The sequence below is a fragment of the Hesperophylax consimilis genome, chromosome 1 (assembly GCF_061612785.1).
Source record: "Hesperophylax consimilis isolate HC1 chromosome 1, BYU_Hcon_1.0, whole genome shotgun sequence".
Lineage (NCBI taxonomy): Eukaryota > Metazoa > Arthropoda > Insecta > Trichoptera > Limnephilidae > Hesperophylax > Hesperophylax consimilis.
The window spans coordinates 31,774,632-31,800,948 of NC_142836.1; the positions used below are offsets into that span (position 1 = coordinate 31,774,632).

Here is a 26,317-nt window from a genome sequence, read left to right on the forward strand (position 1 = left end):
CTTTGAAATTTAGACACAACGTAAAATTCAAATACGAGTGCGTTTTTATATACCTTATATGGGATATCACCTGTGACTGGTAAAAACAAAAAAATGTTTTTTTTTTAAATTAAAAACAGAGCCATCTGTTAGACAAACATCATTTATTTTTAAAACAGCGCCATCTGTCAGAAGTAAAAGCAACACGCGCTATTATTTATCTATCTGTGCAAAGAGTGTCGGGGTACAGCCAATTTGCTAGTTTATAATTAAGTAGGTAGGTATTTAAGTACCTACTTACAAATCTTATGATTCGAGATTGAAAGATACCCTAAGTATCGCCCTTGTGAAGAACACACCATTCAGAATTGAAATGGCCTTAGCCGTGTTTGGTGACCAGATTTGAATAGCCAGGTATTCCCCCACTTTGCTCTTCCCTTCCCACTACTTTCAGACAACATTCATAGAATGTTGTCTGAAATGCAATGCAATAGTCTCACTGGTTCCAGAAGGTTGGGAACAGTTTGGGGACTCTTGTGCAGTTTTCACATAAAATAAGAAAATTGGTAAAAAATTATACATATATTTGTTGGATGCGAGTTCTACTTTTCGCAGAACTACTAATAAACAAATCTCCTAAGTTCTGTCTATAGCGGGCAAATAATAGAGAACCCTAGGAACCCTAGGAACTCTAGGAACCCTCTTCCAAAAAACTGGTCGTCTTAAACAGATTCTTCAATAGTAACCAGCTGCAACCCTGTACACATCTCAAATACACCCAAACAGTTGAATTTGGGAGCCACTTCTGGGTTGAAGCCCCACAATACTTTATAAACCTTCTTGATTCTGTGAAAAAGGAGGGCGGTCTGTCCAAGTATCTATCTCTCTGCACCATGGGGTCTAGCACAGTGAAATCGATATCTTTACAATGTTGGATCCATAGGCGTAGCTACACATGATTTTATACCGATCTCTAAAGCCCCATTGCAATACGATGTTGATTCCATCATCTATGGTCAGTTAGCGATGTTCGCAAGCACGGTCAAAATATGATTCCGACAGTCGGTAAAAAAGCGGCTGCTTTTAGCGAAGCCTCCAAGGTGTCAGATAAGCTGTAAATATGCACGAATTTTTGGAAAATAACAGGCTAATTAATGATTGGAGGTTAACTAACTAAACTCTTAGAGAAAAAATGTCGTATCGTAATCCAAATACGATTGAGGCACGATTAATTGATTCCGTTCCAACTTGGATGAACAAAAGTTATTAGTTAAAACTATGAACAAATTCATATTTTTAACCACCCCATGAACAAGTTTTAATCACCTCATGAACAAATTAATTCCCTTTTTAGTATCAAAAAGTACATGCAGACTGCCAATATATATTATACTCGTAGTTATTCTTTCAATTTGGCATTGTCAAATTATTAGTTTTCTTAACTTTTACGTAGCCGTCTGACGTCAATTCGTCAGTGTGACCGTGTTAGGTTAGGTTAGGTATATATATGGCTAACACGTATAGGCAACACGTTAGGATAGGTTAGGTATATATATATAGCTTATATATATAGCTAACACGGTCACACTATTTATAAGCAGACCGATATTGGTAATGTAAATCGAAATATGCTCCAATATTGGAGCATTTGCCTGCGAATTGACGTCAGACGGCTACGTAAAAGTTAAGAAGACTAATAATTTGACAATGCCAAATTGAAATAATAACTACGAGTATAATATATATTGGCAGTCTGCATGTACTTTATGACACTAAAACAAGATACTTTTCAACCAAAGATATTAGAAGAACGAGATATGCTATGTTGGCCGCCGGACCGTAGCCGGAGTACTACCTAATTAGGGTACTTTGAACGGTATCGGGACGTGTACGCACAGAAATCTGTTCTATGTATTTGTACAATTCCACTCAGTACGAACTGCGCGTAGCACATCTCGTTCTTCTAATATCTTTGTTTTCAACCCATTTGCACTTCGCTGTACACGTCGGAACTGTAGGTGGATTACACTGCATCCCAATGGCATAAGCTAAAAGTCGCTTACAATAATGCTTATCGCCAACTATTCCGCCTACCGAGATACTGCAGCGCCACGGAAATGTTCCTGAAGGGACGAGTACACTCTTTCAGAGCGCTTCTCCGCCATCACATGGGATGCTTATGGCGCAGACTACGCCAATCAAGTAACAAAATCATCTCTGCTATGGTTGCCTGGATGGAGTCCCCTCTGTTGGCCCTCTGGAGACGGGAGATGTGCAAATATCCTCCATATACGGCTGCTTACACTCATTTTTGTGTTTATATTTTATCTTTTTTCACTTAAATTCCGCTTTTTGTGCCTATCGGAATCACCCATGTATTATTATTATTTTTCTTACGCTAATCATGTATATTATTTCAAATATGGAATGTATTGCATTGCACTACATTCATACATTCTGGAATAAATTCTTATCATTATTATTATATCGCATCAAAACCGTCGGTAGAGTTATTGATATATAATATACTGCCATCAATTGAGGTATTTGACATTCCGCAACATCAAACGTCATATGGATACGTAAAAATATTAATATGTTAAATTGAAATACAGACCTGGCACTAAAATGGGAGTTATTGAGGTTAGTATTCACAACTTGTTGGGTGAACAAATCACTGGCTCGAACGGATTACCCTTCGCGTAAACGAATTATTTCAATTCTCAACAGCTCCGTTCGTTTATAAGTCACTAATTATATTTGTGTAATTTAGCGAAATTAATTATTTACCACATCATTCCGTTCATTATTAAACGAGTAATTTTGCATAAAGCCTAAGACAGGCCACACTATAAGCGTATATATTTTCATATTTTCTATGTTTTCGTGGCTTGACCGATTTCAGCGTATTGCTCGCCATATATTCTCATTGGTAGTGTATGGCGAGAGACGAAATAGACCAAGCCATGATAGCCATCATTTAGTGTAATGTGTCACCTTATTAAAAATTTTGCTTATATCAACAGTCAACAGAAATTTAATTGACAGCCAAGCGGCTGGCTCTTTTGTCTACCTAATATTTTTACAATTTAATTTTTATCATTCTTTTAAAAATACCTTTTGAATATTTTCTCTCTGTTCGTTCTCTGCGCTACATACTTTGTGCTCAGATTATGTTGGTTCATTCGGTAACAGTTGCGGTCTGGAAAATATCCATTCCCAACTGTCTGGTGTGGTTGTGGAGGAAGGGGTGGCGGTGGGGGTGCGGTGGAGGCTCTCATAATATGTTTACCTATTGCCTGCTTCACTTAAAACGTCGCAGGGTCGAGGAAAACAAAGTCACCCACTTACCTCGCTGCACCCCTGGTAGAAATATTCTGCTTTTCAAGTCCTTTTAATTAAATTAGGTTATTTCTGATAATATAAAGTTAAATTAGAGTACAGGAATCTAAAAATAAAACACTTTATATATTTAATCAAACACTATCCATTTATTGGTACGACACTTATCATAATAAATAATACTCAAGACTTTTGAAATTTTAATTAAATTCTATTGTACGATACCATAGGGAAATAAGGGAAACATGTATAGTAAATTAATAATGAGTGCTCAAACCAATGACTAAAATAAAATAGAATTATTCTCTATTTAATGGCTCAAATAGAAAAGACGGTGGAACTCTAAATACCGTTTAAATCTTCTGGAATAATCCAAGTTCATATTAGAATAAGGTTATTGAGTGGAAAAATGTATCTAAAAAATAAAGAAAATATATTATACGAGTTAAAATGTACCTATATGTCTTATCCTTGAGCACTCGATTCGAACTTGATGATTTTATCTCGCTTACCATTATATGTTTCCATTTCTAACAATTCACTTTTTCACTGACATTTGATTCCATTTTCATAGTCAACATTATTTCTTCATTATATTAAACAAATTTTCAGTTTCAGCTTTTGCATTTTGCAGAGATTCTACTTCGATAAATACTTTCAAAGACAATTTAATTTTGCATAATAATGTATGATAAAATTGTGTGCTTGCCTCTCGTGTTGTTTATGTACAGTGTGTTTTAATTTTTTTAAACAGAAGTCTTAATCTTAAGAAAATTAAATTTCAGAAATGCTTCTTAACAAGTAACAATTATAATCATCCTTTTCAAAGTGTCTCATTTCTATTTGCCCAATATTATACAATATACATGCAAACAAACATTCTTCCTCGGATGGAATAGTTAAGAGATAGTTCATATTATTGACCACTGTCCGAATTGTTTTCGCATCCAAATCCTTGCGAAAACAATCGAGATGAGAGTAACTGCGTAACTGCCGCTGGGGAGATGGCTTCCTGGAAGTAATAAAACTTAAGTAAATAGGGATGAAATAAAATAACAATGTAATAATTTATTATACTTTTAGTTAATATAGTTGAATACGTCAAATTAAAATTCAATACCACCGCATTTTCTGTATCTCTTTCTAATTTACCTACTATCTATGTATGTTTTTTACATTTTTATCAGTGGTGCAATCAAATCCCCATTCTGATGTTTTTTTGAAATATTGATAAAAAAATAGTTTCTTGTAATACTAAAAAAAAATACATGACACAGCGTTGTTTGGAAATTAATTTTGATTAAAATTAATTTAAATTAAATTAAATTAAATTAATAACACTCAATGATTTACGATAATTAATCTTATATTTTCAGCAGAACTTATGTTTGTATGTGCTTCTAAGAAATTGCAAACTTTGATCTCGGAATGCTTATTGCTCCGCTGCAACGCTTTTTTTTTCATCTCGCAATATAATTTACAGTAAAAATATATCCTGACTTTTACATTTTCTAAAGACTTCAAAGTCTTAAGTTAACTCGATCCTCAGTAAAGAAGATTCTCCAGACAGTAAGTATCCATAAAGATGGAATAAGTCCTGAGGAAAGGTCAATGGCTTAAGAGAAACCTCACGGCCTTGTGTGTGGAGTTGAAATAAAATAAACAAGAATACTAACGACTGTGCGTGTGTCCCGTAGCAAGCACCAACACTTGCGCCGTCTGCGGCCTCTCAGCAGTCAGCAGCAGTTCTGCCTGCGCGCTATACAGGCTGAATAGGGTGGCCTTGCAGGTCAACTTCAGCGCCCCCTGCTGCAGGAACTCCTGCTGCACCCCTAGCACCAGGGTAGATACACTCTTCTTCTTCACCACCACGTCCGCCTTTGACACCTGCTTCGAATACGCTCCCGAAACTCCGTCCCACGACCCTTCACCGTTGTCACCCGTAGAGTTACCAATGGGTTGTGAATAGGGATCATTGTTGGCTCCTCTGTGTTTAGCAGTCGACGTATTATTGACTTGGTCTCCGCTCGATGTACCGTTAGTAGAGTACTGTGGAATTGAGTTTTCTGATGCCTTCGGACTGCGCTTGTAGGACGTTGACTCACTGGGAATGTGTTCCAAACTTGTGGCATTTATCTGAGATAAGAAAAGAATACCATTATTGTTTTTTACTCTCCATCCACTCAAAGGTAATTTCCTTGAAAAAATCTACCAGAATCAATAGAGATATATAAAAAAAAAGATTTCATTTTGTTATAATTTACTATTCCTCCACGTATTTGGAGACATTATTATGTTGAAAAAAGTGAGGTAGAAAAGGAGAAAATAAATTGGAAAAGGTTCAGAAATGATTACATTAAGAGCATTTTATGACATTACATAATTATGTAGTTGATGTTTATATTTCATTGATAAATCATCTGATAACCTTCGATTTTACAAGTTAAGTGATTTACTAATAAAAGCTCAAAAGTTAAAGTAGTTGCTGAAAGTTTCGCAATAATATATTCTTCACTTGAAAAGCAATAATTTATGGCCATAATCAAGTTCCCGGCGAATGTAAAGAAGAAGCTTTTACACTGAAAGCTTAATGTAGGTACTTATACTCTAGTAGCTAGTATCTAGTAGAGACCCGTCCCGTCCCAGCTACCAGTTTCCCGGCAACTTTGTAATGTTGCCACTCCGAGAACTGTGAAAGCTTCCTTCTTTGTGCTTTTAAATAAGTGTGTACGATTATCAGATTTATCAGTAGATTCATCAGATTGGACCGTTATTTTATTTCCGGGATTGATTCCGATATCAAAGATTTGAAGAGGAATATAATAAGCTAGTTAAATATTTTTCTCAGATTTTTCTGGTTTATTATAATAACTAGTCTATCTAAAACGGTTATGTAGATATTGTAGCCCGATAATGACGGAGAAAATAATATTTTTAGTAAAAGTTTGAATAACCTAAACAATGTTAGTTTATTTCTTTCCACAGATGAATTATTTTATTTTGAGGAAATAATGAACATAAATATAATAAAGTCATTTACAGAGATTGGTTAGACTTTCGAGCTAGTTCTCTTCATAATCGCAGGAATACTTCAAGGGTAATATTACGCTATTTTGTGATGAAATTATGCATATTTTTGTACGAAAATTTTTATTTTAAATAAATAATTTTAAAATTGTAATATTGTTAGGTATATCATCATTTTAAACTCAGTACGCCACTGCTATTCTCTAGTAAATATAAAAACTTCCATCCATAATTATTTTTAATTCAATTCTGTTCTACAATTTTTAAAGCAAAACAGATAAACATCTTACAATTTTATATATTTCAGCAAGATATCTGAATAACATCAAAATCCCAAAATTGAACAATATTTTTTTTTTAATTTCCCACCCCTGTCGAGTAATAATCTACTTTAACAACACATAAAAACTATCGAAAATATTCATGAATTTCAGCGTAAATTGAAAAATTATTTAAAGTACCATAAGAGTCCGTTATTGCCATTAATTTTTAAAATTCCTGTTCTTGTTTCGATAAATGTTGTGTTTTTCTTGCTTATTTTATTGTTATTATTATTTTCTTACTTGTATGATTGTATTATTGTTATTGCCATAAATTTTTAAAATTCATTTTTTAGTTTCGATAAATCTTGAGTTTTTCTTCTTTATTTTATTGTTATTATTATTTAATTATTATTTTACTTGTATGATTGTATTATTTGAACTTCAATTAATATTGAGCTTAATTCCCTCACCAAAAACAAATTCTTTGTATCTTTATGGCGTGGAAAAACTATTATCATTGTTTACCGATATGTAATAACTATTGTATATTTTTATAAAAAAATACATGTATTGAAAAATAATAATTCAAAAACATTTTTTTATCAGAATCGATTACAGCTGTTTTCATAAGAAGTAAAGAAAGAGGTACCATCTTGAGTTAATGATGACAATTATTACGCATACCTACATGAACTTAAGTACTTGTTTTAAGAAATGTAAAATTTACGTACTTACTCACGTTAAAAATAACGAGTTATCCCTTGTCGTAAACTGAAATTGGATCGCTTTATATTATTTAGGTAGCAGTGCGCCCAATCGTGTTAGGGTAAGGGGCGAAATCCCCAGTTTATGTTAACTAAATTAAACATAATTTTAAAGTAACAACTGTTGTTTGTTTGTTGGGGATGTAATACATATAAACCTGAATCGATGTGAAACATATTAAAATCGGGTAATGGTAACGAATCTTATTAAGTGGAAATAATTATATCTAAGTCCTATATTTTATTAATGAGGTGATTACCAATGAGGAATTGTAGTCCTATATTTTTTTTAAATCAATTTATTTAAAATTATTTACTGTTATAATTAGTTTTAATAGTAAAACTTATTTTCAAAGTTTTAATTTTTTGGGTCTCCCGAAAACGTTTCGAATCTATAGACGGTCCCCGTGACGTCACCGATGACCAGTCTCAAAAAGCCTACGTTTTTTTTCAACCAGCGCTGTATTTTTTATGGGAGTCGAGACCTTTTTTATTCTTAAGATTACCTGCTTTTGATATCGAAGATACTAGGTAAAATTTTAGCATCTCGTAACTAATGTTATTATATTGAATCAAAGTGCAAAAAAAGCATCGATAAAAAAATTGACTTTTTTGAAAATTTGCTGCGAAATATAGGGCGTTTTCACAATTATTGTAAATATTATTTTTCAATATGGTTGGATATTTAAGAAATGCTCAGAATACCCGCATTTTCCCCACAAAAAGGTTCTACCCGCAAAAAACCCAATTCTTCGAAAATCTTTCCCTGTAATTTGGAGAATTCTTCACGAAATGACAACCTTATGTAGATTTTGTGAACCGTATATATATTGCTCACGTAGACTGGTTGTGATCTGAATCTGCAGTTCAGTCGTACCAACCCAGCGTTGTGTTTTAATGAGACGGTGTTTCAAACGTTTTTAAATGACGATTTATAAAATCCACGTACAATTATATATAATAAAATATATGATCTAAATGAATATATTTTATTTAAGCCACAATATTTTTCACCCTAGTTCCTTAATTATTGCATGATTATTATTATTAATTATTGCATGATTTGCATCCTCTAACCAATTTTGAAAATTTAATTTAATTCCAAGCCTTAAAGCAAAATTGATCCTCACCGAAAAACGGATGTGTTTATGCAATAAAAAATCAGTTCCAAGAAATATTATTTCTTGGATGTTTCATCACGAAAATATCAGGCCATGTCTCTCATGTCTACAAAGTAAGTATTTAGATGGGAAAGACTAAGGACGAGTCGTTTCACATAATTTGAACAATTCATCAAATTTCAAAGTTAATTTTCTACTTCTGTGCATGTTCTGTTATTATATCATTACGAACTAGTTGCTTCACTCACAGGACTGAAATAATAACAGAACTTGAATAGAACTTTCAATGAACTAAAATGAAAACTTTGTTTGGTTTTTTGAAATCAGATGTAGATAGTAATTTTCTTCTAATTGTGAACTTTAAGCGTTCGAAATTTCGTTAAGAAATATATAAAATCTGCTTTAAGGGTGGGAAAAGAGGTTTCAACAATTTCATGTATATAGTTTAACTACGTATAATATAACAACGCCTAAAGTGACGTATTGTGGTGTGCCGGGGACTTCACCCAGGGCTGGCCCTGAGAGAAGCTAGTTAAATTTCATGTATATTGTTTAACTACGTATAATATAACAACGCCTAAAGTGACGTATTGTGGTATGCCGGGGACATCAGCCAGGGCCGACCCTGAGCCAAGCGAGTTAGATTTCATGTATACAGTTTAACTACGTACAATATAACAACGCCTTAATTGACGTATTGTGGTGTGCCGTGGACTTCAGCCAGGGCCGGCCCTGTCACTTGTCAAAACCTCTAGGCGCCTAGGTAGGTGATCGCTGTAATCAATAATATTCGGATGATTTGAATTTTTGCGTAGCGCAGTTTTCGTGAAAAATAATCTTAAGGCCGAAATGTTAGAACTATTAGGTGTGAGGTATTATCAGCGCCTTGACAATTCGGCGCCCAGAGTGGACTGCTCCAATTGCCTCCGTATAGGGCCGGCCCTGACTTCAGCTAGTCTGTAGGTAAATATATAAATGCTACCACAAAATAATATGATTTTAATATCACCCAACTGAGTTACGACAGCATTAATGGTACAACAACTTTTTTAGCACATTTTTAGCGACTTTGGATGCCACACAAAAAGCTACTTTATAATTGGCTCTGGGATTTGCCACATACGGCCGGAGCCGAGCAACGGTTTTTTGGCTTGACTAGGTGAATTCGCTGAATATCAAGAGGAGACTGCCGAGCCAGCCAACCAAAGTCTCATCACACACGATGAGTGTTGGCTCATAATTTAGCTCATATGCATTTTCGAGGACCGGAGTAAAACTGACTCATGACCGTTACGAAGAAACCGTGATCATTTCGCTATAGGAGCCAAGCTAATATTATATACCACTTTCAAAACTCAGCTTCGCGGTCTAGAGACAGAGCGCTCGACTGTCGTCGTGAAGAACCGAGGTTCGATCCCCGCTTTGACTAATTTTTTTTTTTGTGATTTTTTTAATACGAGGAAAAGTGATAAAATGCTCTCGTGCTGCGACTTTTAGATATTTTGGCTATATGATATTTTGGTCGAAATATAGCTTACAAATCGAGCCGGTAGAGTCGCTCGGTATTTTGATTAATTATTTTTATTTTGAATCATTAAAATTACTAATCAAGGCCGATAACGCGACTAATTACCCTCGCAGACGAGTGAGTGACAAGTTTTTTTAGTAAAAAACACAGCCGTAAGTGAGTTTTTCAAAATTTAGAAATGTTTTTCAAATTCAGACTCCATAAGGGTATGAGACTGTTAAAAATATTAAATATTTTGAAAAACGACAGATATGACTTTATACGTTGTATACGGGGTTCTCGTCGCGCGAGATACCTCTCCTCGCGGTCTAGAGGCAGAGCGTTCGACACTCGTTATGCAGGACCGAATCGGGTTCGAATCCCATATGTTTATAACTTTTAATTTTTTTTATCACATGCTACTTATAAATATGTCAATAGACAGAAAAAAAGAGAGAATGAAATGAAAAGAGAGAGAGAGAAGAATACTAAAAGTTTCACTTCCGTCGTGCGTAGGCTTGCCACACACTGTATTTTTATTTATTTCAATGGAAAATTTTCAACACAAGGGACAAATTTCACGGAATCGGTAAATGAAGATTGATATGTAGATAGAGTGATTAATTACTTAGTAACTAATCTGACTTCTAATAAATTTCTGTATTTGGATATCTAAGTAAAACTTGAAGTATTACGCACTTAACGTATCTAATAACTATTATATTTCTCAAGCTAAAATTAGGTACTACTACTGTGTAAAATATATAAAATAAATATTTTTTAAGAACCACTGTAATTTGAAATATCTTTAAAGATTTCACTTGCATAAACGAAAAAAAGCTAAGAAATGAAAGAAAAGCACTTCAGCGATTCATACCTACTTTTCCTTAATCACATTTTTTTTTTTTATTTGGTACAATATTTTTTACATTTAAAGTTTTCCAGTAATGTACAAACATAATCAGTCAAATCAGAGCCAGTGGGACTATGGCATGCCCAATTGGAGTACATTGTGACGCTGATGGTAGTGGAGAGATGAAACACCTGACTATTCAGATCTCGTCACCAGACAAGGCTAAATCCATTATAAGCAACGTTTTGATTCTGAATTATTTCACCTGGGCGATTTTTAGAAAATTTACCACCCATTTTTACCCACTCGATTTTACTAGCTTCTGCATATTAATATACTGTGTATTAAGTAGAGCAGTTCAAGAATGATCACCGTGGTCATCGAATGCAGAGCTCGCAGGCTCAAATCCCGTCGTGCGCAAGTAGAATTCATTTGATCAATTTGTGTTATGTTTCGATTCATTCTTTTGAAATAATATTTATCGTTTGCAAAACGTTGCAAACTGATGCGAAAGACCACCATTCACAATCAAAACACTGCTTGAAATGGCTCGGAGACCAGATCTGAATTGCCAGGTACCTACTTCCTCACCTTCCTCTTCCACACCTCATTCCTGTCACCATTACTTTCGGCCTCACAACATACCCCGATTCGGTATTCCATAGTCTTATTGGCTCCAGGTGGTTGTGCGGTTCTTAGTTTATTGGCTAATAAACGTTTATGAAAGGTGGAATATGAAACATTGTTTTGGCAAAAGTGAATTCAAAGTTTTGAGGATTTCTGTTTGCTTCAGTTCAGTGAAATCAATATTCTTTAAATATTGACGGCAATAATTTAAACAGTGAATCTTATTCAAACCGTATTATTATTTTAGCGAACCGATAAAAATATCAAAGTGTCGAAAATAGAACCCACTAGAAATGATATTCTATGCAAGCCGAGTTTATAGTTATAAAAAGTGTTTAGAAATAATAACATTATTTAGGATTACATACGATGTCCCTTTTATAATAATCAGTGTGGAAACCCTACTCTTAAAATAGTTACCACTATCATTATTTATTTATTTTTACTACATCGGTGAAAAAATTATTAATATCTCTACCCACGGTCTTATATATTTATGATTAAATAACAATATAAACCCTTACAATCTGTAATATCATAAATTTATGGTATTTCAGGAAATTAGCTCTTTTGTCTTGTGATACATAATCATCACCTCAACTAGATATTTATTTAACCTATTATATTCCTACCGTTAAGCATGTAATCTACATATATATACTTATTTATTTATTTATTTATTGGATGATTTTTATAGCGCCACTTTTGCGAAATATCACCTCAGGGGCGCTGTACAGTTAATGCAGATATTACAAAAAAAAATATAAATATTACAAATTGAAATTTAGTTAAATAAAATGAAGTACAGAAACAGGTGACACGGAGATGGAGAATCTGCTGCAAGAATCCTAGGTGGTGAGGAAACTGGACCAGCTGCTGCAGCGACAGAGTCCACCGCGTCCACCAACAGTGCCAGCACGAGGTTCGTCATCCTTCCAAGTATGTGTCTGCTGCTAATAGAGCGCTGACACAATGTCCTCTCATGGATTCCAGACCTTGGCAGCACCGCTGTGACATTCGACGAAGGTAGAGGATGGAGACTCTGCAGCAAGAATCCCAGGTGGTGAGGAAACTAGACCAGCTACTGCAGCGAAAGAGTGCACCGCGCCACCAACAGTGCCAGCACGAGGTTTGTCATCCGTCCAGGTATGTGTCTGCTGCTAATTAAGCGCTGTCACAGTATCCTCACATAGATAACAAACCTTGGGAGCACCGCTGTGACGTTCGGAAAGTCCATATCCTTGTACACTTGTTTCTGGTGATTATGTTAGTGGTGCATTGTTCCGAAATAAAAGGCGGCGGAAGGGATAATACATCACCTTGGGCACTTGTTAGGGCTTTCAGAGTTTCCAAGAATAACATTGAAAACATCTGGCGTACCTACAGTTACCGATTCTCGTCCCAAGTTCAACTTCAGCGAATTTAGAATATTTTTAGCACAATTTTCGATTATTCATTTTTGAAACACTGCATTCTAGTCACATTACTATTAAGTTCTGATTACTAATTGGTAAGTTAATTTAAAATGTTGATTCACTGATTTTTAAAATAACTTCAAAGGAATGTTGCCTCGTTTCCCTTGAAAATACTAAAAAAACACAAAGCGGTTGGAGACGGCATGACGCGTCCAGCTGCCACAAAGGGCGCTACTCAACTACTTTATATCTTTATGTTATTAGTTAGTTTCTTATTATATTATATAAATATATCTTTTTTATAATTTTATTGATAAAATTTATATAAAATTTACACTGTTTACATATATTATGTTCTAAACTTCTATGTTGTATAAGTTGATGTTATACACGCTCATAAGAGCTGTTTATTATTAACACAATTCTCATTTAGTACTATTCACCTTGAAATATACTTTACTTATTATACACCTACCTGTAAACATTTGCTGTGTACTTCATCTATCACTATTCTGATTAATCTTTACAACGAATTGGTGTACATTATGCATACCAAAAATGTGCTGTAGATAAATTGAGGGTTTTCCTATCGTTTCGCTGGAGTAGAATACAAATAAAAAAATAAATTACTCAATCCAACACTATCTTACTTATTTTAAAATTATTAAAAAAAACTATACTACATGATATATGTTTATAATTAAATTCGTATGTTACTTTGTTGTAATATTAATTTCTTATAGTTAAATTATAACATGTAAATGAATTCCTCAGCACGGGAGATCCCAGTGAGGATATCATTATCTCTATATGTTACTAAAAAAAGAAGACAATAAATGATTATTATTATTATTAGTAAAAAATATAAATATAAACTACTAAAAAAAAATTTTTTCAATGGAAATGTATGGACGCATAAAGGTACTAACTTTTTAAAAATACAGTACTTTAGCTAAGATTATCTGTGACAGTTTCACTTGATTAACTTTTTTGCTTTCTTATAAAATTATTTGCAAAATAAATAAAAACCAGTTTTTCGCTTGAAATCGAACACTTCTAGACTCCGTTTGTCAAGCGATTTTAATGCCAATTACATACAATATAAGGTACTAGCAGTTAAAAACCCGCTCCGCGGTTTTTTTTCTGCTAGGCCCTGCGGGCGGCACTTCATTGGGCTTCGCCCATTTTAAGTGATATTAACAACAGTTACATTTAATAGATAGATATTAGGACATTCACATAGAGAGGGTGAGTATATATATATTGTTAAAACACGGAACAGGAAGGAGTTAATTAATAATAACATGCTAAATTTACGCATAATAAGAATGACAGTTGTTTGAATAAATGAAATTTTACGTATTTGTGATGGATTATTTCAAATGAAACACTATTATTGACTACATGTCTACAACTGATATTAACTGTTATCTTAGATACCTAATATAATTAGCTCATAGGAGACTTGCAGTGCTTAAATATGTGTTACAACCGTCAATGTCTACAAGTTGAATCAATATCGTTTAGTTTGTCACCATTAAAGATAGTTATAAAAAAGTTGACTTAAATAATAGATTATTACATATTTATTAATTGTACCAGTGTTTATGAATAAAAGGAGGGGAATTGTGCGATGAGATTAGCAGTCGGTTTAATTAAAAGGTGTTAATTTTACTCCAACTGGTGGTAATTCTTTACCTACAACTTTTACTGTATCTAATAAAGTTTAAAGTTAGATTATATACACGGTGTCTGGAAACTCGTAGTACAAGCGGGAAACTGGAGAATCTACACCACATGGGGAACCCAAAAAAACATAAAGTTTTTTGATTTGAGCATTTAAAAAAAAAAAAAAACAAAAAAATTTTTTTTTGGCTATTTTAGGGTTAAAGTTTTTTCTGGTGTTTAGGGTTGAATAACAGATGTTTTAACCCTGCAGAGCAGAAATATTTTATGATTACACCGGGTTAAATGAAGGGTGATTTCAAAATAATGCTTCAAATCCGAGTTTCTTCATTTGTTTTACTTTCAAATAGTTTTAATTAGTTGGGTACTTTGATCTTCAGTAATAATTTATAAGAATTTGATTAAAAAAAAAAAAAAAAAAAATCAACTTCAAACTCGATTTACTCCATAAAGAAAGCTCAAATAAAAAAATATATACTACAAAATCGACTCCAAATGTGATGTAGATTCACCAGTTTCCCGCTTGTACTACGAGTTTCCGGACACCCTGTATACAACATCATCAGGAGAGTAAAAATTTATATATAAAGGTAGATTATTACAATATAGCGCCCCTGAGGTGATATCTCACAAAAGCGGCGCTATGCAAATTGTCCAATAAATGAAAAAATATAATGTTTACATTTTATTGTGTATACACCGAAGTCAAAAATTAAATATAGATTGCAATTTGGAAAGAAGAAGTGGAAGGAGGGGGAGGGGTAACAGTAGGCTGGGTTTACAATAATTAGGAATTACAATATCGTTAGACGGGAAAGACCAGTTGAGTGGGAAAATATTTAAAAGAGAGTTTATAAAAAAATTCTTGTTAATTATATCTGCTTTTATATTAACATGTTTCCTCATTTCTAAAATTTCAAAATTATTGATAGTGAAGTATTTTAAGACCTGAAAAAAACAAATAGCATATAACCATAAAACAATATATTCATAAGACAAATAGCATTTAATAACGGTTATTCTAATAAATTGATAGTTGAAATACTAAATAAAAAAATTAAACATATTCTCTTCAAACGGTCTTTGAAATAGTGAATCTGAGTTTGCAAATCATCTTTTGAATAATGATCACACTTTCGATAAAAAAAATCAGGTCTTAAAATACTTCACTCAGGATATAAAGCACCGCAAATAAATAATTTTGAAATTTTAGAAATTAGAAAACATGTCAATATAAAATCAGTTATAATTAATAAACAAAAAAAATATAAATAATAATGAAAAATGCCATTACAAAGTGATAAGCTTCCAGAAGAAATCTTCTTAGTAAACGCTTGTTAATCGTAAGTAGTCAAATATTGTGAGCTGCATATTTAAATATTCGCGCCATTCATTTGGTTCGTTTTTAAACCGCCAGAGGTGCGCTCTCTGTCGGCCATCTATAGCCGTGCGTATCGGCCATTGAAGGGACGCGTGATTTTTTTAATAAACGTCAAGCATAATCACGTAACTGTGGATAATTTTCATTGTAATGTAATTAATCCAATGGATTATGAACTTTCTAAAACATATTTTCTTCGATATTATCCAAAAATTATATGAGCAGAAACGTTGCTTTTGAAGAAATCTCGTATTATTATGAGGCGATCCTATTTTAGTATGAAATCGTGTCTTAACTTTCAAGTTAGCGGAATTTAACCGAAACAGACAATTTAAATTTGACCAATCAGAGGGCCTACACCGTCCAGACGCTGGAGTATTAATATTATCAGATACCAAGAATATACACATTTTCGGCTTGTAACTTCTTTTTAAGTCAGTTACTTAAGATCTCAATTTGCTTTAAAAGGCCGAAAGGCGGTAATTATGTATTAAAAAAATAATAATCCCTTCCATCTTCTCCGTCTTATCATAGTTAGTATGGGCATCACCTGATACGTACCTACTTTATTATATGGGCATCACCTGATACGTACCTACTTTGTTATATGGGCATCACCTGATACGTACCTACTTTATTATATGGGCATCACCTGACTCGTACCTACTTTATTATATGGGCATCACCTGATACGTTCCTACTTTATTATATGGGCATCACCTGATACGTACCTACTTTATTATATGGGCATCACCTGACACGTACCTACTTTATTATATGGGCATCACCTGATACGTTCCTACCTTATTATATGGGCATCACCTGATACGTACCTACTTTATTATATGGGCATCACCTGATACGTTCCTACTTTATTATATGGGCATCACCTGATACGTACCTACTTTATTATATGGGCATCACCTGACACGTACCTACTTTATTATATGGGCATCACCTGATACGTTCCTACCTTATTATATGGGCATCACCTGATACGTACCTACCTTATTATATGGGCATCACCTGACACGTACGTATATTTATTATGCAGTGGAATTAATTAACAATTAATTAGCAATGTTATTAACAACCACTGTTAAATCTATCCCAACTTAGTTCCTTGGTCTATTTTTATTATACAAGTAAGTTATTTTCTTCTTTTGCAGTATGTTTTCACATTGATTGTAAAAGCTGCTCGTCCCGACACAAGACTGCCTTAGGCATTTAATGACTAATGTTTTGCTTACATATTATAATTCTACTAGAAATAATAAACGGGTCCATAACCGGTGCGTGTTCCGCATTGCTCCCTAATCAATAGACACAATGTGTACTCCGCCGCTAGATACATGAACTGAGATTGCAGAAAATCCATTTCAAATGCTCTCCCAGTGGACCTCGAGATACAAATTGCGTATTACGCTGCCTCTACTTCAAAATAGAGTCTGTGGATATGTAGGTTTCAAGAAGACTAAATCCACCTATCTTTGTAATTGCTGTTCTGTGGAACAAAGGAAGCGATACATTAATACACTAGCGTAGAAACTTTGAGATTTTTCTGTTAAGATTGTTTTGTTGAGAAATCGTTTACCTTTTGGAACGATTAAATGAAAAGGTTTTAATTACAAATATATATTTATGGGAAGAATAGGCAAATACATTAAACCTGCATATTTACTTTGGTATCGACAAATATCTATAATTTCGGTTCTCAATTAATGGTTCTCAATTGGAATATCAACGAGGATAGTATTTATTTCTTTCTTTAAGTATTAAAATCAGAATAGTACAGTACTTTCCAACCTTCTTCTCTCCCATTTTTTCCCATAAACACTCCCTTCATCCACACAACATACCACAAAGGGGGATTCCAAAGTCCCACATAGTGCCAGAAGGAGTGTGGAATCTAGTGTACCATTCACATAGAATAGTACAGTACTTCCCAACCTCTTCTCCCCCATTTTCTTCCCATGCATACTCATTTCATCCACACAACATACCACAAAGGGGGATGCCAAAGTCCCACATAGTGCCAGACGAAGTGTGGAATCTAGTGTACCATTCACATAGAATAGTACAGTACTTCCCAACCTCTTCTCCCCCATTTTCTTCCCATACATACTCCTTTCATCCACACAACATACCACAAAGGGGGATGCCAAAGTTCCACATAGTGCCAGACGGAGTGTGGAATCTCGTGCACCATTAACATAAAATAAGCAGCCCTTTAAATTCATTAATATTCTAAACATGATAAAACCATAAAATAATCGATTGCGTTGATTTAATCGGTAGTGCTTTAAGTACATTTCGTTATCAAAATTAATGATGACAGGCAGATAAAATAAAAGTTTTAAATAAAGGAAATGAAGAAGGAAGCTATCGACATAAAATAATATTCTTTACGAAACAAAGATATGTACAATATATCAACTCTGCAGAGGTATAAGAAAATTCGTATTTACCTACATAAATGGTACGGAAAATTTATGATCTACGCGATATAATAATTTAATAATTCTGATAACATTATTATCAACGATTTATAAGATACATTGTTCTGAATAATTGAGATATTTGGATTGTGGATATCAGACCCTAATAATGATTTAAGATTTTAGATTGTTAATCCAATTATCAGGGTTTAAAAATATTTGAAAATGTTCAAAGACAGATTGATCATTACGAGAAGTACTAGTATTTAAATTTTAGTAACTGACATTTTTTAACGTAATGGATCACAAGATTACTCTTGCACTTCTGTGTACAACCGTGTAACTAGGGAAACATATTGCCCTCCAGTTGGGCTGTGCTGTGAGGCGGGTCAAGGGAGGGTTTGTTAAAGGGCATTTAACAAACATATTTATTTTACATTTTTTACATTTTAAACAAAATATTTATATAACCGAGATATTTGTGTAGCATTGGTCCAAAAGCGTATTCAATCCTCTTCTAGATAAATCATATATCATTGAACCAGCTACTTTTTAGTTTGTACATAATTATTGAAGCATGAGGAATTCAATATTCTCAGGTTAAGTAAGGTTAGGTTAGGTTAAGTAAGAATAACCCAGATATTTTTTTCTTTTAAAAAACAGTACATTTTCAAAAAAATAAATTTTTAATTCTAATTGCTACTAAGGTGTTTCGTAATTTGAATGTTTTTGAGAATAGAAATATGCAGGTGAGTTTACCGTGTGTCCGTTCAACATCCAGGTGAGGTTAGCTGGCGGGTGCGCAGCGGGGGCGGAGCACTGGGCCCTCAGCAGCTCCCCGGGGGCCACGCGGGAGCGCTCTGCCACCAGAAGAGGGGGGTCCAGGGGCACCTCTGAAACATACATTGAGAATCATACAAATATAATGTCAATGCCTAGCAGTGTCAGAGTAAAGTATCTACCAATAGTTGTAGTGAAAATCGACAAGACTGTTGACCATAATCAATATCAATCACCGTCTACGAAGACACCCAGAAACTTACCACGTTCATTTCCAAAGAACCAACTAAACCTTATCCCAACCTTTTGTGGGAATACGTCGACTGTAGTATATACATTATGACATCCACTGCAATGGCAAGATTCCGGACACTTGAAAAAGAAAATATATTAATATATCTCTTGTTTTCTTTTTGTGACCTTACCTAATCTAACCTAACCTTACCCAATCTTTTATGGGAATGCGTCAACTATAGTATATATATTTATAATAAATTAGATATATTATAACATCCACTGTAGTGGCAAGATTCTGGACAGTTGAAAAAGAAAATATATCTCTTGTTTTCTTTTTGTGAATATGTTATGTAACGATTTTTATGTTTATTATTTCTAAATTCATTTTATTTCGATACCATTTTATGTTTCTATACATGTTTCATCATGTCTTCAGAACATGTGAATATTATAAATACGATTATAAAGAAACGTTTTTCTCTATTGAATTGTGTAGTTACGTTAAAAAGAAAATATTTTTTTGTTATTAGTTTTTAGAACCATATGTTTTTCTTCTGTAAATCTGTCATATGTATGTATTTCAAATAAAATAAAAAATAAAAATATATATATATATAATGAAAGTCTTGTTCTAACTGGCGTTATAATTTCGATTTCACATATTTATTAATTTATGCATACCAGTACAAATGTTTTGCAAAAAGTAAATACATGGTAATAGGTAAAAAAATTCAACGAAATCATAGACAACTCATAGACTAACATTTTAGACTACGAAGAAATAGAGGAAGTAGAGGAATCAAATATTTAGGACGGGTTGTTTCGGAGAATTTGAACAATTTATCAAATTTCAACGTTCATTTTCGGGTTCTATGAAAGTCCTATTCAAGTTCTTTTATTATATCATTGTAGGCTAGTTGCTTGACAAAACTGAAATAAAAACAGAACTTGAAAAAATATTTCACAGAACTTGAAAATGAACGTTGAAATTTGATGAATTGTTCAAATTCTCCGAAACAACCCGTTCTTAGACATTATAACAGACAATCAACTCAAATTTAACTCTAGCTAAGAAAATGGTAATAAATGTAATTTTTTAAAAGAAGAATAAGGAATAAATTAGATAAGTACAAGTAAATTAGTTAATAATAGTAGTATAGTACCATCTCATTTAAATTACTGCTCTAGTGTCCTTTTCTTGTGCAATCAAACACAGATAAAGAAATTGCAAATAATTCAAAATAGAGGCATGCGAGCAGAATTGAATTGTAACAGGTATTTTAAGATAATTAATATGCAGAAAAAACTAAGTGTGTTACGTGCAAGATAAATATTAAGGTATGTTATGAAAATATTTAGAAACATAACAATTATAATTAGGTACTAATTATTATTTTGATTTTTGTCTATGGTTATTTTGACAGCCATAAAATCGGCGCAAAATAACGGGAAAGGATTATTCTTTCAAGGTTCCACACTTTCCAACGGAGCCCAGTTGGGCGAGGACTCAGTTGAAACGTCAGGTGCCAAGTTTATATGGAGCAATTTAAAAAACCGTTCGGAGCAAGTACGCGACGAATCTTAAAAGTAAAATCAGGCATCCGATCCTGAGATACGCGGAGTAATGGTTAAATGCAAAAAAAACCCGCGCCGAAATACGCGCAATGTCGGTCGACAATTTTAAAACCCGCGTGAATTAAACGAGTGCCAAAGTGCACCGGGCCGCGTGTTCCGTTTGGGATGTAATCCACGTTTAAAGAGACAATCCTCTCTCGCTTCGTACATGCAAACCTTGAGTACGCTGAGGAATACTAGATCGTTCGGATGAGTATTGTATTTGGGTGCGTGAACGCCGCCTACCGCCATTCACACGCGCGCCTTGAAAGGATCCGTAAAAATCGGGTGGATGGACACTGGAGACTGGTTTCCTGGCTGGAGACTGGACGAGAGGCGGAGCTGGTGGGCCGGTCGCCCGCGCCGAAGCAGACGTTCCCCTGGGAGGAAGGCATCTCCACTCATCCGCGTTTAGATAGTTAGATAGGATAGAATCGGTCTGATAGGGGGTAAGTCCTTTAAAATCCCTTACTTAATGTTTACCCTGTTATCATGAAATAGAGTTCAACTTATATGTACAGAAACTTGTCTTTTACTCTGATTTACTTGTGAATAAGCCCATATGCCCACCACCCTGAGAAGGGTTCTTATGTCTCACCGCAGAGCTCGGCATATCTTGCCCCCGGCAAGATTTGGCGTCCAAAGGTTCCACATCGGAACCAAAGCCGACCACTGTGATGATGACCAATCCTTATATGCACCCATTTAACAAGAGGTGTTGACCGGCTACTACCCCTAGCCTCACAAAGTAGGTACAACCCCACTCACCAGCATATCAGGTATTGTAAATTAAACGCTGTCTTACAAATAATAATGGTAAGCTCTAAAATAAGATACTCCCGAAATACATGTATAAAGAATGTAAATTTAAATTTCGAAATACATGGCTAATGACCACCCCACGAGAAACTGTGAAGATTTTAGACTTCCAAAAACAAATTTGTCGGTCGCCTAAAATAATCTCTATTTTAAAGGATTTAAGATTTTCAGTGAACTACAGACAGATGTTAAAGAAGCTAAAAGCTTTGCTGCTTTTCGTGGATAATGCCTAAATGCTATAAATAATAAGTTTTAGATGTACTATAAAGTGTGCCTAAATGTCATATAAATAAGTTGTTAGTAGTTATTAAGGGTTTATACTAGATATAAAAATGTAATTTTTTATAACTAAATAAATATATACAAAAAAATATATAAATAAAGTATTTATCTAAATCATCGATTTAGGCTCTACTTAATTATTCTGTAAAAAATTTCGATGGTTTCCCCAACACCGCCCAGCGGCGATTTAGTCATTAAACGAACCTAATTGCATTAGATAAAGGCGTAAAACCCTCCCGGAACACCTTGATAAATAAAAAGTCATATCTAGTGAAGTTTTCCAGTAGCCTACAGATATAGATAGAAAGCTTAGTGGTTAGAGCAGAAATCCAGAACAATAACCATTTTTCTTGGGCGTTTTAACATATAATTTGAAACAGTTTGGAGATGAAGCCTTGAAAATGAAACCAAATAATAATAAAATCTATTTTAACAATAACAACAACAACACATGACACAAACTGTTAGCTAGTCGACTAACGTTTCACTTGTTTAAACAACGTTTATGATTTAACTGACGACCTTCTAACATCCCCCCGACAAGAATAGATATTTGACGACACGATGTTCCTTCAATTTCGTCGTTTCTATTTCACTGGAGTCATAAAAGTGAGAACGGTGATGCGTATTGGCGTGTTACACTTCATTTAACGCTTTCTCGTCGTCCGTGATGAGCGAAAAAAGATGCCAGGTTTTACCAATCAGGCGCCACGCTACCTACCCCTAGATAGGTACTACCTACCAGTTAGGGGAGTAGTGGTAAATGCGAGAGAAGCGGGTGAAACACTGTCCGGGAGGCTGTGGGAGAGCCTCCTCTATAAACGAGGCCAAAAATGAAAAATATAAACTACACCTCCGAGGAAAATGTGACGAAAAATTGAATATTTTTTATGTGTAATTATGTTTGCTCTGTCAGACGACATAAATAAACAAACCAAACGTTCGTATGAACACGAAAATGACTAGCAGAGTTTAGATTCTGTTTTATTGAATTCCACGAACGTCTCCATTTTTGTTTTGAGCATATTTTATAGCTTTGAACAGCGACTTTATTTATGAAGGTGACGTAGTATTGAAAAAAAACGCGGAAAAACAGTCTTGATTCATTCAGCAAGATGGAAAGTACCGTATTGTATTCTATAGAGAAATGAAATAGAAAACATTGGATTTTTCAAATAAAATGTAATGCTCATGAAATTATGCGTTTTTATGATTTATATAGCGTCGTTTTTGTGAAAAATACATCAACTGCTAGTACTTAACTGTTTAGATATTTTGGCTAGATTTTTTCAAAAATTATTTACTCAGAAAGTGCTTTCTTTGTTCTAAATATTCAGCATTCCCAATAAGTCTTTAAATCTCCGAGTAAGCAGTCCGTATTAAGCCGGGCGTGCTCCTTTATATTTTCATCAATAAATTTTCAGTAAGCTCTCTAATAAGTTAGTCCTCTTGATTAATGAAAATGTGTAGCGGAATATTATGGCGAAATGAAATATTTAGAGATAAAATAGCAGTAATTACTCCACCGGATAATACGATTCAGGATTATTCTTTTGAATTGAGAAAAACTTAATAGCGCTCTTAACTAGAACTCGCAGTCAGCAGCACGCAATTACGTGTCATTGTAATGTTCAAGGGGATGACGGAAGACGGAGTCGGAGATAGAGATGATATTCATCCCTGTGTGCCAGAATGCGGTAACTCCGAAATCACTAATTTCAGAATATGGATACATTTTTACTGTTTTATCCATAGAATAAAGAAGAACACAACATGTGGACGTTTGGCCAATCAGGTCTTAAATTTTCAATACAAAACTGCGTTTCACCATGATTACGAAGTTAGAAAGATGTTAGGCAAGGGTAAGAGAGAGAGTCAGTGGCAACATTTTTTTCCATTCTTATATGTATGAAGGATTGAAGGCACTATTATTTTTCTTTTTTATAACGGTCCATAACGGTCAGAACCCAAAAAAACACATTTTGTGGCTTGCTAAGCAGGAAAAACTACAAATAATTAAACTCTATACGGGTTGTTAGGAAAATTTACAAGGTTTTCATTGAACAAAATTCTTAGTCAATAAGCTTTTAAGTTGTATATGAAGTAGTACCGGAAATTTAGGTAAAGAGTTCGAAAAAGAATACACTGGTTATTCAGGGCCGGCCCTGAACCAAACGGTTCCTGGCGTCAGTAAGAATTTCAAGGGTGCTGTGTTAGGTGTTGTTATTAGTAGAGCCTTGGCTCCTTGGCGCCTTGACAAGTCAGCGTCCGAAGCGGACTGCTCCAATTGCACATGACCGGCACTGTATTTTATAGAATTTAAAAATCACAGTTAAAGAATGCTTGTCTTTGGAAACCTTACACATTTTTCAAACTACCCGTATAGAATTTACACATAAATCATATGTTGCTTAAGTGAGCAGATGACGTGATGTTTACGGCCACTTTGAGTGCTGGCCATATCTACAGTACACTCGGTAAACCAAAATATTGTATACTTATTCGATTGAAAATTGGACAATTGGCATTTATTGTGTATTTTTAAAACAATAATAAGAAATAAATGAACATTGTGTGCAGAAATTTGATCTTTCATTGTGATAAAACATGTTTGAATTATGTTACTGTTGGTAAATGCATGATGCATTCGCGGAGGAAAAAGGGTTTAGTGTCTTTTGCCAGAAAACATTTCAGCATTTCAAGGATTTAAGTGCAGGCTTTCTGCCAGAAACAAAATGCTTATATTTAATGAGCGCTGCTTAATCCGGCCAACAATGTTAGGTTTTAATTTTTCTGTTTAATAAATTACTTGTTGGGATACCCGGCTACAACGAGATTTATTTGTTTAGTAAATTACTTATTGGGATACCCGGCTACAGCGAGATTTTTCTGTTTAGTAAATTACTTGTTGGGATACCCGGCAACAACGAGATTACATGTTAGGATACCCGGCTATAACGAGATTACTTTTTAGGATACCCGGCTACAACGAGATTTTTCTGTTTCGTAAATTACTTGTTGGGATACCCGGCTACAACGAGATTACGTATTAGGATACCCGGCTACAAAGAGATTACTTGTTAGGATACCCGGCTACAACGAGATTTTTTTGTTTAATAAATTACTTGTTGGGATACCCGGCTACAACGAGATTACGTGTTAGGATACCCGGCTACAAAGAGATTACTTGTTAGGATACCCGGCTACAAAGAGATTACTTGTTAGGATACTCGGCTACAACGAGATTCCTTGTTAGGACACCCGGTTACAACAAGACTACTACTTGTTTTATGAGATTTTAACACTCCCTTTTACAAACATTTATCTTTACTGAACCATAAAAAATAAATACTTAAATGATATTTACCTATATGTATATTATATTTTTAAAATTATTTATTATAGTTAAACAAATATATATATTTAACTAACTTCATAAATAACAGCTACATAATATTGATACATATACAGATTGTCCGGGAGTAAAGTTCGCTGTTCGAAACTACTAGAGGTGATTCTACATGACGGTAGAAGTAGAAAAAAAAACTTTTCGATATTCGAATGTTCATTTTCGCATACAAAAATATTTTTTCATTCAACATTTATTTTTCCGCACAAAAAAACATCCTTTTACCCAAAATTCTGTGCACAAAAAAAAGCGCATTTGAAAAAAGTAATAACTCTTTTTTACTTCTAAAATCATCTAGAAACATCCCTGAAGTTAGCGCACTTAACCCCCGGACACCCTGTATAATAATAATAATTTTAAATAATAAAGCAATAACACATAATATCTTATCTTAACAATTATTCTACATTAAAAGACCTTATTATTTTGTTAACTTATCAAGATTGAACGGAACAATTTATTTATTGTATTCTTCGTTATGAGGCTCATGTGTATACCCTCACTGCACATGCTTCTGTTACGTGTTTACCGTATTAGTGTACATTTTTTTTTATGTTGGCTTGTACAGTGTTCGTGTATTTGTGACATTTTTTATAAATGTCGTATCGTGTTTATAAGTCCATTTTGTATTTTGTAGATTAAAAGGAATATGTTGTACTCGTGTCATGCAGTAAATCATATAAAATCATGATAATTAATGAACATACAAAAGTCAAATATTGTTGTTTTTATTTTTACTATTACATGAATATTTCAAAGCTGAAATAACGCTG

General features: G+C 34.0%; 1 protein-coding gene across 2 annotated transcripts in view; it reads right to left on the minus strand.

Moving 5' to 3' along the window:
- Nucleotides 1-3,544: 3,544 nt before the first annotated feature.
- The window catches only part of LOC149426647 (uncharacterized), a 51,517-nt gene continuing 28,744 nt past the window's right edge, over nt 3,545-26,317 (minus strand). For both annotated transcript variants that reach the window (XM_089637828.1, XM_089637833.1), the window contains exons 5-7: nt 19,163-19,296; nt 4,998-5,457; nt 3,545-4,333 (exon numbers count right to left, since the gene is read on the minus strand). In XM_089637828.1, coding sequence (XP_089493954.1) covers nt 4,233-4,333; nt 4,998-5,457; nt 19,163-19,296 — 695 coding nt within the window. In that variant the 3' untranslated portion in view covers nt 3,545-4,232. The remainder of the gene's footprint in view (nt 4,334-4,997; nt 5,458-19,162; nt 19,297-26,317) is intronic.